Source organism: Phaenicophaeus curvirostris, chromosome 2, assembly GCF_032191515.1.
Source record: "Phaenicophaeus curvirostris isolate KB17595 chromosome 2, BPBGC_Pcur_1.0, whole genome shotgun sequence".
In the NCBI taxonomy this organism is placed as follows: Eukaryota; Metazoa; Chordata; class Aves; order Cuculiformes; family Cuculidae; genus Phaenicophaeus; species Phaenicophaeus curvirostris.
The window spans coordinates 117695184-117707186 of NC_091393.1; the positions used below are offsets into that span (position 1 = coordinate 117695184).

The 12003-nt window shown below is 51.8% G+C and overlaps 1 protein-coding gene across 1 annotated transcript in view; it reads right to left on the reverse strand.

Annotated features, from left to right (window-relative positions):
* The window catches only part of CCDC25 (coiled-coil domain containing 25), a 15946-nt gene extending 7373 nt beyond the window's left edge, over positions 1-8573 (reverse strand). Inside the window, exons 1-6 of the mRNA XM_069850729.1 lie at positions 8457-8573; positions 5399-5446; positions 4595-4634; positions 1724-1775; positions 602-677; positions 31-134 (exon numbers count right to left, since the gene is read on the reverse strand). Of these exons, the coding sequence (XP_069706830.1) occupies positions 31-134; positions 602-677; positions 1724-1775; positions 4595-4634; positions 5399-5446; positions 8457-8481 (345 nt within the window). The 5' untranslated portion in view covers positions 8482-8573. The remainder of the gene's footprint in view (positions 1-30; positions 135-601; positions 678-1723; positions 1776-4594; positions 4635-5398; positions 5447-8456) is intronic.
* Positions 8574-12003: the final 3430 nt, after the last annotated feature.

Here is a 12003-nt window from a genome sequence, read left to right on the forward strand (position 1 = left end):
GCCACCAGGTCACTGTCTCACAGCACTTACATCCTTCTGTCGGTGAAAGCCAATCTGTCCCACATCCATGTCTGCTGTCTTCTTCAGGTTAGTCCACGGTGTGTACACCACGTTGACATTGTTCATCTTGCAACCTTGGGGAGAAAGAAAGGAAGGAAACATTTCAATTCCCTCCCTGCTGGAAGAGGTCTCACACTCTTCTGTGTGCATGGAAACTGGATAAGCCCTTCCAGTGTTACAGTGAAAGGGAAGAATATGACAACATCGCTCTCTGCAGTAACACGAGTGCCGCAGCAGCGTTAACGAACTCCAGATGGAAACTGTCTTTGCCAGAAGGGCGATTGCTATGGAAGGGGGCCCCAAGGTGGTGTTAGGCTGGAGACTGCAAGGCCTCCTTGGTTCAGGCAGTGAACGGGAACTCAGACTTAAAATTCCTCCTTATAAAAGCAAAATGGGCAGCCCAGGCAGCTGCAAGCAACATCTGATTCCCACAAGACCCACAGGCACAGGCTTAGCAGGAAGCAGCAACCTCAGATCCAAATATCATGTGCTCATGTAGAGCAGAAATGCTCACCATAGGCTCCCAGGAAAGTGGTTTTACCTTGAATGCTGTTCGCCTTCACCAGGTGGGCACAGTCGATCAGGACTTCTTTAGGGATGTCATCCACCGTCTGCCCCTGCAACAGAGGAGGGCAACGTGAGCGGCTCGCGGTGGGGGCTGCATGGACTGAGCAGCACATGAAGACTCACAATGGTCCAGAGGCAGGGAGCGATGCTCCATAAATGCAGCCAGGAGCTCCATGCTCCCCATTTTACAAGACTGTGGTCTCCCAAGCCTCCCAAGGGATTTGCAGCCTGCTTTTCTCAAAGGTGCTCTAGTTTTATCATAGAATGGTTTGGCTTGGAAGCTCACCCAGTTCCAACCGCCCTGCCGTGGGCAGGGACACCTCCCACTGTAACAAGTTGCTCAAAGCCTCATCCAACCTGGCCTTCAACATCTCCAGGGATGGAGCAGCCACCAGTTATCTGGGAAACCTGGACCAGGGACTCACCACCCTCACAGGAAAATATTTCTGCCTAAGATCCCATATCAATCTCCCCGTCACAACTTCAAACTGTCCCCCCTTGTCCTGTCCCTGCCCTTCCTGATCAAGAGCTTCTCCCCAGATTTCCTGGAGCTCCTTTCAGTACTGGAAGCTGCAATAAGGTCTCCCTGAAGCCTTCTCTTCTCCAGGCTGAACAAGCCCAACTCTCTCAGCCTGCCTGTCTTTGTATGGGAGGTGCTCCAGCCCTCTGATGATCTTCGTGGTCTCATCTGGTCTCACTCCAACAGATCCATGTCCTTCCTGTGCTGAGGGCTCCAGAACTGGATGCAGGGCTCCAGGCGAGGTCTCATGAGAGAAAAGCAGAGAGGCACAATCCCCTCCCTTGACCTCCTGATTTTAGTGACTTTCCTAGGCACACACTGGGTGTCGAGCCCGAAATCAATTGTTCTGCTGGGCCATGTTAAAATTCCCACTCCTCTCCGCGTCACTTGGTAACAGAGGCTGGAAATTCAGCCTCCCCACACTGCTGGTTACCTGCACCTTTAGGAAACCCTGCAGACTTTAAAGGTTCACACGAAGAAAGGTGGTCTCATGTGCAGGAATCACTGCAGAACGGGTGCACGTGGTTCTTACGTGGTGGATATTAACGTTTGTAAAAGGATGTGTCCCAGGATTACCTTGTGCAAGCGAAGATACACGTGGGCTGAAGAGAGTTTGTCCACATGAAACCTATGGAATAAAAAGAGGAAATTTAAGAGGATAAGAGAAGATGAACTGAAAGATTTACTTTGTAAAACAGCCATGCCATGGACAACAAAACTATAGAAATGCTCATGATGGATACGTTTAAAAGCAGGCAAGGTAGTAAAGTCCTGGGAAGCGCATGGGATCAATGGTTTCAGTGGTACCAGTCCTGATGGAAGGTGAACACCAGTTCTGCATCCATGTCTCACAGATTTCAGAAGTCTCTTTCACCCCTCAGCCCTCTCCCTATCCGGTTCCTCCTCACAGCCTGTTCATCCCCTTCATGGCTCCAGCTGCCCCTCCCTAAACTCCTCTGAACCAGACTCTGTTTTTACCATGGCCACCTCTCTACTGGTAACACTCACTCCCTTCAAGCTTTCAAGGACAGAGAGGGGGAACTGCTCTCCTGTCACCTCCCAACCTCTCACAGCAGTTTCTTTTTAACATAAGGGGACTTTTTACTTTCTCCTGCAAGAAAAAGAATGCTCCAGCACCAACCAATCAACTTACACTTGTCCCACCTAAGTCTCCTACCTCACTTCCACTGGACCCCTCTTAGGCAGGACGTCTAAAAGAGTCATAGAATTGTAGAATCTTGAAGGTTGGAAACGACTTATAAGCTCATCCAGTCCACCTGTCAGCCCAACATCACCGTCCCAACTAAACCTGTGCCCAAGTGCCACAGCCACAGATTTTTTGAAGGTCGCTCTAGGGATTGGGGCTTCACCACTCTTCCAGTGATAGAATTGTTCCCAATATCCAACCTAAACCTCCCCTGGCACAACTTGAGGTCACTTCCTCTAGTCCTATGACTTCTTACTTGGGAAAAGAGACCAGCACCCACCTGGCTCCAACCTCCTTTCCAGGAGCTGCAGAGTGTGATGAGGTCTCCCCTCAGCCTCCTTTTCTGTACACTAAACAGCCCCAGGGCCCTCAGCCACCTCTCATAAGGCTTGTTCTCCAGACTCTTGCCCAGCTCCGTTCCCCTTCTCTGGACGTGCGCCAGCGCCTCAAGGTCTTTCTTGGAGTGAGGGACCCAAAACCAAACCCAGGATTCCAGGTGCAGCTTCACCAATGCTGAGCGCTGGGGGACGATCCCTGCCCTGCTGCTGCTGGCCACCCCATGGCTGATCCAAGCCGGGATGCTTTTGGCCTTCTTGGCCACCTGGGCCACTGCTGGCTCATGTCCAGCTGCTGTTGTCCAGCAACTCTAGGGCCTTTTCTGCTGGACAGTTTTCCAGCCACTCTCGCCCAAGCCTGGAGCACTGCATGGGGTTGTTTTGGCCCAAGTGCAGGACTCAACATTTTTAAAAAGATGTCAGACAATGCTAGGAGAACAATTCCCAGGAGGCTCTGTATCTTGTAGAGAGGGCATTGGGATATGAAGAAAAGCAACAGAGATGGTGTTGGTGTGAGCTACAAGATAAGATACAGAAGAGATGGGGAAGGACGACTTATTGCTCTGCACAACCACCTAAAATGAGATTAGAGACAGGCATGGGCTAGCCTCTTCTCCCCAAGGAACAAGGGATGAAATGATATGAAAAGGCCTCAAGTTGCACTAGGGGAGGTTTGGACTGCATATTAGGAAAAATCCCTTCATTGAAAAAGTGATGAAGCCCTGGCAGAGGCTGCCAAGGGCAGTGGTGGAGTCCCCAGCCCTGGAGGTGTCCAAAAACCATGTAGCTATGACACTTGGGAAAATGGTTTAGTTGGCATGGTGGTGTTGGGCTGCTGTTTAGACTGGATGATCTTAGAGGGCTTTTCCAACCTTAACAATTCTGTGATTTTATGACTTTGACAGTTTGAGCAATTTGGGGCTGAATCTCAAGGTCGCAGTGCAGATACATCTTAAATTACATAGTGATGTGCTAAACATGAGAGCAAAAACGAATGTGATACAGCTACAACAGATCAGCTGAAGCACAATCTTGGATGCTGGAAAAGAGCAACGTATTCCCTTGACTGCTGACAAAACATTCCCTATGGAGCATGTCAGACACCACCCATCTGACCTCCAGTCCTTTGAGACACCACAGCTCCTCCTGGCAAAGGCCATTCTGAGGAGCAGAGTCACAGAATCCTTTGGTTTGTAAAGACCTTTGAGATCATTTAGTCCAACCGTACCTCTCCACTGCTAAACCAGGTCCCTGAGCACCTGATCTGGCAGTCTTTCAAACCCCTCCAGAGATGGAGATTGTGCTACTGCCCCGGGCAGCCTCTGCCAGCGTCTGAGAACCATTCTGGTGAAGAAATTGTTCCTCATGTCCAATCTGACCCTGTCCATGCACAACTTGAGGTCCTTCCCTCTCGTTCTCTCACTGTCACTTGGGAGAAGAGACCAACACCCACCTCGATTCAACTTCCTTTCAGGCAGTTGTAGACAGTGATGAGGTCTCACCTCAGCCTCCATTTCTCCACACTAAACAACCCCAGGTCCCTCAGCCGCCTCTCATAAGGCTTGTTCTCCAGATCCTTCCCCAGCTCTGTTCCCCTTCTCTGGATGTACTCCAGCCCCTCAAGGTCTTTCTTGGAGTGAGGGGCCCAAAACTCAACACAGGATTCAAGAAACAGCATCACCAGCACCGAGTATACGGGGATAATCCCTTCCCTGCTCCTGGCCACGCCATTTCTGATACAAGGCAAGATGCTATTGACCTTCTTGGCCACCTGGGCTACTGCTGGCTCATGTTCAGTCACTGTCAACCAACACCCGCAGGTTCTTCTCTGTCAGGCAGCATCCACTTTGTTCAACTTAAAATCATAGTGAACAGGAATTTGCTCCTGCGAGTTTCCGTACCTACCAGATGTCTTCCGGCCAGCCGTACTTTATCAAGTCTTCATCTGAAAGAGTAAAATATCATTGAGCAGAGCCCAGGACCTCAGCAACAACAAACCGAGGCAGGAGTCCTGCAAAGTCCATCAACCACTAAGAGAAAAGGCCTTTAAGGCTCTGCCTGCCTGCTCTGGGGATGGCAAACACAGGACCCACCTCTCTGGAGCAGGTAGTGGCTTTGGGATGCAGGAAGACCCAAGGAAAACCCTGAATACACCCCAGTTCCACCCCATTCTTCCCCCTCCACCTCATAATTTTGGAATTTTAATGTGTTTCTTCAAATACCAATCTAACAGGGGGTCAAGATTTCAGGGCAAGTCCTCAAAACAGTCCCACCATCAGTTTTCCCTTGGAGGGAGCCACTGGGATCACATCAGGTCCTGATGGGGGAACACAAGGCACAGGAATAAGAACCTTCTCCTCGAGGGGAGGGGTGGACATACAAAACCTATGGAGTAAAAATTCTCACTGGGGAAAAACAGCCCCTGTTCCCCAGAATAGGGAAACAGCAGAGTGATGGGCAAAAAGTTATCAGACACAACCTGTAGTTTTCTCCAGAGAGGTGGTTTTTTCCAGTTAAATTAGTTTCCAATTGGATTTTAATTCATAAATTCCACCAAAAGTACACGTTTATCCTAATGAAAACACAGGGGCTTCAAGGGGGTCAGTCCAAACTTGGAGAAGCAGACAAGTTTTCAAATGAACAGACACAAAGATGACCTTAAATCCCCTGCAAATCCAAATCCAGTCCCTCAGGCATCAAGGTACTTACTTTCATACTTGTCTTTTCCCATGTAAATGGTGTAAACAGAAGGAACAACTGTGGGAGAGAAAGAGGAAAACAAATCAAAAGGGGGTTGGACAAACTGTGTGAGGAATCACAAACACAACCCAGCCTCAGGTACAGAAATCTGAGTGCAAACCATTTTGTTCCTCCTTCCTTCCCCCTCCTGGTTTGCTTTTGCTCCAGATTCTGTCTCAAATTCTTCAGAGGGCTTGACATTTCTTCCCCTTTCCAGGAATTATCCAGCAAGGAGCAGCTTTCCTGACAAGCACCCTCAACATCCAGGTAGTTCAGGCAGTATCTGCAAAATTCATCTGTTCTATTCAGCAGACCTGCCTGGGATTAACTCCCTGTGTGGCCCTGAGGGAAACAGCTCATCCAGCCGCCTTTGCTTCCTCAAAGTGCCAGAATCCCCACAAAAACCTCTAGCAGGCAGCCCGGAAGGATTAACATTCCAAAGTGAGACTGAAGTTGCATAAACAGCAGCTGCTGATGTGCTTATCTCAGTTGCGCCCTTTTGAGGCACTTAAACCAATGTCCTTTTCTTTAAGGCTCATTCCATGGGTGCCAATTCAGAGAAGGTAGATGCCTGAAGCACAGGAAGGAGAGCAGGGGCGTGGAGCAGGATAAGGGCAGCCAGGGAAGCCCTAAGGAAGAAATCTGCTTGAAAACAATGCTTTGCTTTATACATAGCAGCAGGGAACCTCAATTCCACAGCAGCACTGGCTGCCAGTCTGGCACCTTTCTGGCTGCTGCAACTGTTAACGATTACCTGGTGCATGAGCCTGGTTTGAGCTAAAGAATTAACATGAATCACAGAATCATGGAATGGTTTGGGTTGGAAAGGACCTCAAAGCCCATCCAGTTCCAACGCCCTGCCATGGGCAGCGATACCTCCCACTGGATCAGGTTGCTCAAAGCTCCATCCAACCTGGTCTTCAACATCTCCAGGGATGGGGCAGCCACCACTGCTCTGGGATACCTGGGCCAGGGTCTCCTCCCCCTCCCAGGAAAACATTTCTTCCTAAGATCTCATCTCAATCTCCCCTTTCAGCTTCAAGCCATGTCCCCTCATCCTGACCCTGCACTCCCTGATCAAGAGCCCCTCCCCATCTTTCCTGGAACCCCTTTCAGTACTGGGAGGCTGCTCTAAGGTCTCCCTGCAGCCTTCCTTCTCTTCTCCAATCTGAACAACTCCAACTCTCTCAGCCTGTCCTTGCACAGGAGATGCTCCAGCTATTGCACCATCTCCATGGCCTTGTCTGGACTCGCTCCAACAGATCAATGTCCTTCCTGTGCTGAGGATTCCACAACTGGACACAGGGCTCCAGGTGAGGTCTCACCAGAGTGGAGCAGAATCCTCTCCCTTGATCTACTGGCCTGGTTTCTTTGGATGCAGCCCAGAACATGATTTGGCTTTCTGGGCTGAGAGCCCATTGGTGGCTCATGTTGAGCTTCTCATCCACCAACACCCTGCAAGTCCTTCTCTTCAAGGCTGCTCCCAACTCATTCTCCACCAAAGAGCTCGGATTTTTTAACTGTTCCAGACTCCTCTGAGTAACTTCATTGTCTGAAAGTTAACGGTATGTTTTCAGATAGCCCGTTCCCTTCAGGTGTGATAATGCTTAAAGTTCAGGATCATCACCTCAGGAATGGGGCATTGGGATGCAGGAATGCCACTGCTCTTATCTATGGAGACAACCTGAGCTGGTGGAGCCGTAAATGAAGTGTGAAAAAGAGTGGCACTTGCAGAGAGGAGTAGACAGGAGTGGTGACCCAAACCTGACTAACAGAGAACTCTATCCCACAGACATCACACTCAGGATAAAACTGAGGGATAACAGGGTCAGGTCATCTTCTTTGATGGCCAGAGTCCAATTAGAACTCCATCTATCCTTCTGTCTTGCAATCCCAGATCCGTGCATGCTTTAATCCAGTTCCTGAGTCCAGCCTGTGACCTTTCCCTGTGCCTGCTCTGCAACATCTGTGGTGACGTATCATCAAGGCACCCAATTTCACATATTTACGTATATATTCTACTATTTTCTTATTAATATTACTTCCCTTCCTGTTATTATTGTTTCATTAAAGCTCTTACAATTCTAGCTTCCAACCCACAACTCTGCCTCTCATTTCCCCTTCCCTGAGGGCAGGATTGTGACCACAAGTGATCCAACATAGCTGCTGACCAAGCTTGGAGAGGGGCTGAACCAGGACAGCTGCAACTGTAGCTAAAACCCTCAGCGCTGCCCAGAAATCCAGCTGCTCAGGATTACTGGGAGAGCATTCTCAGCAGATGCTTCAGCCGTAACATCCACTTGTTTCAGCCACTGGAAGTAGCAATACGTCTTTGCTTTTCATTCACTTTTGCAGCACAAAAGGCAGCAGGATTTCTGAAGTCACAGAATCATGGAATGGTTTGGGTTGGAAGGGACCTCAAAGTTCCATCTAGTTCCAATCCCCCTGCCATAGGGGATCAGGTTGCTCCAAGCCCCATCCAACCTGGCCTTCAACACCTCCAGGGATGGGGCAGCCTCCACTTCTCTGGGAAACCTGGGCCTCACTACCCTCACAGGAAAACATTTCTTCCTAAGATCTCATCTCAATCTCCCCTCTCACAGCTGAAAATCTGCCCAGACTGCATCATACCAGAGATTCCTAATGGATCAGAAGGGAATCACGTTTTCAAACGAACAAATAAAAGGGATCTGGCTATGCCAGAGTAAAAATAAGGGGATAGTTCATACGTTAAAGGGAAAACAAGAGGACAGCTCACGCCCTGCACCTTCCCTCCGCCTCCTGACAGCAGCACAGCAGGGAAAACCCTTCAGACCGCGGGGTTGCTGGCAGCCGGGGCTCCCCAGCTCGTAGAACCCCTCAACCCCCAAACAGCTTCAACCTGCGGCCTATTTCGGCCCTGAACGGGTCTTTCACACCGGGGGAGAAGGAGCGGTACCGGTGACACGGGGGAAGAGCGCTGCTCTGAGGGCCGGGGCGCGACCCGCGGGCAGGCAGGGCTCCCAGCCGCTCCCCTTTGCCCTCTCACCGTTGGAGGTAAAGTAAAACACCATGGCGGCGGCGGCGGAGGCTCCTCAGCCCCGGCTCCTGGCGGCGGCCGCGCTCCCGCTCCAGCGGCGCTCGGGGAGCGGAGAGACCGGAAGTGAGCGCCGCGCGCGGGCTCTCCACGCATGTGCAGGCACGCCGGGCAGTGAAGCCAGAACGAGCACTGCGCATGCGCGCGCTCATAGCACTAAGGGCACGGGATAGTGCGCATGCGCATATCGACGAGGGCGTACTGGCAGTTAGCTCTGAGCATGCGCAGAGCGGCCAAGTGACGGTGCCGCGGGGAGCTTCACGCATGCGTAGTCCGCGCAAGAAGTGCTGGCAGTGCGCGCTGCCTTTGCTTAGCTTGGCCTCACAGTTCCCCCGTAGCCCCAGAACGAGTTTTAGGGCAAGAGTCAAAAGGGCAGGAGCGGAGGTTGAGAGCGATTTCAGTGCACTACGCCCCTTCATCAGGTGAGGGGTGAGGTGGGAGCCGACGCCGTTGGATGCACAGCGGGCTGTGTATCTTCGCAGCTATCCCGTTTCAAAGGGAAAGCGCAGCCGGGCACTCCCTAATCTCCCCCTTAACCTATGGAAACGTCTCCATGCCTTGTTAGGCCCAAGTAGCCCGACTTTGAGCTTCGCTCTCCTCGCACGGACTACAACTCCCATCAGCACCCGCGCGCGCACTGGAAGCATGGAGGCGCGTTCCTCTCGCAAAGCATGCCGGGAGATGTAGTCTTTAGAGGAGAGCGGTGAGCTGCGCTATCTGATTAGCTAAGAAGAAAGGGGCGGGGCGGGCGCGAAGAGGCGCGGCCAATGGGGATGGGGCGCGCGCGATTGGCGGGGCGCGCGGCCAGTGGGGAGGGGAGGGCGGGCCGGCGGGAGAAGGCGCGCGCGGGTTGGAAGGCGCGGGAGCGGCGGCGGCGAGGCCGGAGCGGGGCCGGGTGAGGAGAGGGGGGACCCGGGCCGGGGTGGGGAGAAGCAGCCTCTGCGAAGCTCGGGGCCAAGGGCATAGAATCATGGAATGGTTTGTGCTGGAAGGGACCTCAAAGCCCACCCAGTTCCAACCCCCTGCCATGGGCAGGGACACCTCCCACTGGATCAGGTTGCTCCAAGCCCCATCCAACCTGCCCTTGAACACCTCCAGGGATGGGGCAGCCACCACTTCTCTGGGTAACCTGGGCCAGGGCCTCCCCACCCTCATGGTAGCAAATTTCTCCGTAAGATCTCTTCTCAGTCTCCCCTCTTTCAGGTTCAAACCATTCCCCCTTATCCTAGCCCTGTACACACTGATCAAAAGCCCCTCCCCAGCTTTCCTGGAGCCCCTTTTAGTACTGGAGGCTGCTCTAAGGTCTCCCCACAACTTTCTCCAGGCTGAACAACATCAACTCTCTCAGCCTGGCCTCAGAAAGGAGTTGCCTCAGCCCTTGCATTATCGCCGGTCCTGCACCTGAGTTGGGGCAGTGGAAGCACAGATCCAGGCTGGGCAGAGAATGGATTGGGAGCAGCCCTGAGGAGAAGGAGCTGGGGTGCTGGGGGAGGAGAAGCTCAACATGAGCGGGTAATGGGCGCTCACAGCCCAGAAACCAACTGTGTCCTGGGCTGCATCCAAAACAGTGGGACCAGCAGGGCCAGGGAGGGGATTCTTCTCTCATCTCATGAGACCTCACCTGGAGCCCTGCATCCAGTTTTGGAGTCCTTAAGACAGGAAGGACATGGAGCTGTTGGAGTGAGTCCAGAGGAGGCCACGGAGATGATCCAAAGGCTGGAGCACTTCTGCTATGAAGACAAGCTGAGACAGTTGGGGTTGTTCAGCCTGGAGAGAAGACTTCAAGCAGAATTTATTGTGGTCTTTCAATACTTAAAGGGGGCTGATAAGAAAGATGGGAAAAACTTTTTAGCAGGGCCTGGAGCAACAGGATGAGGGGGAATGGTTTGAAGCTGAAAGCGGGGAGATTGAGATAAGGTCTTGGGAAGAAATGTTTTCCTGCGAGTGTGGGGAGGCCCTGGCCCAGGTTGCCCAGAGAAGTGGTGGCTGCCCCATCCCTGGAGGTGTTGAAGGCCAGGTTGGATGGGGCTTGGAGCAACCTGATGCAGTGGGAGGTGTCCCTGCTCATGGCAGGGGTTGGAACTGGATGGGCTTTGAGGTCCTTTGCAACACAAAGCATTCTGTGATTCTGTGCTGAGTTGCAGGTAGGGTGAGGGTGAGTGGGAGGGATGCGCAGCTCTGGGGCCAGGTCCTGGTGCTGGGTCAGGTGGGAATAGGGGTGTCTGTGGAGTGTGGGGTTCTTTGGTTTATGTCCTGGGCAATGGGAGAGGTGTGGAGTGCTGGAGTAAGGGACAGGTGCCCCAGTATGGTGCCTATGGGGTGTGAGGGTTGCTGGGATGAACTGGGGGGCCTATGGGCCGAGGGCCTGGTTGGAAACTGCGTTATGGACACAGTGGGGAGGGATGTGGTTTCCTGGGGATGCTCCACAGGTAGCTGTGTGGGATTCTTACCTTACTTGTGTGATTGTAAGGATTGTTCCCCCCACCCTGTACCCCGTGGCCTTATCCTTCCTTTTCCCTTTCATCTTCTGGTGATATTATCTTTCTCGAGAACTTGCAGGCTCCTTGTTGCCCTAAAGCACTTGTTGAGCGCCAAATCCCATCGCCGGCCCTCTCCTGAAGCACCTCTCTGCCAGTGCTGCTCCAGGCTGACGTTATATAACTCTTTCTCCAGCTCTGCAGTTCCTGCCTTGCTCCTCTGCCAACGCTCCTGGTGTTCCTTGGTGCCAGCTTCTTGCGTCTGAGCTGTCATCCTCACCGCTTCACAAGACCAGGAATGCATTAACGTAGTCAGGTTAGGATGAACTTCCCCCTGCTGGTAGTTTATTGAATAAATGAATGTTTCAAGCGGTTTATTGATTATAAGCCGTCTTGGATACAAGGGATTTGTCAGTTCTAGGGTTAACATTGTCCAGTAAATAACCTGGAAGAGATGGAACAAGCAGCATCAAATGTTAAACTGCTTTAAATGTGTTGATGAAAGCTAAAAAAGCCTAGTTTATGGTATTTGACAAGAAGGGAGCTGGGACAGAAATTGTTGGGTTAAGAGCTGTCTCCAGTGGAGGGTGAATGCCAGCGTGAAATCCTCACAGAAATAAACTGACTGTGAATATAGGGATAGGAACGAGTAGGTTTGCAGGAGCTACATCAAGTCTCAAATGAGCTGGGCCAGAGGAATGGGAGACATAGAACGTAACGCTCCTTTCTGAATGATCATAGAATTGTTTTGGTTGGAAAAGACCTTTAAGATGATCATGTCCAACCCTTAATCTTACACTGCCAACCCCACTGATAAACCCTGTCCCTGAGCACCACATCCACACGGCTTTTAAATCCTTCCAGGGATGGGGACTCCACCACTGCTCTGGGCAGCCTCTGCCGGGGCTTCACCGCTCTTTCCATAAAGAAATTGTTCCCAATATCCAATCTAAACTTCCCCTGGTACAACTTAAGGCCGTTTCCTCTGATCCTGTCACCTAGGAGAAGAGATCAATGCCCAC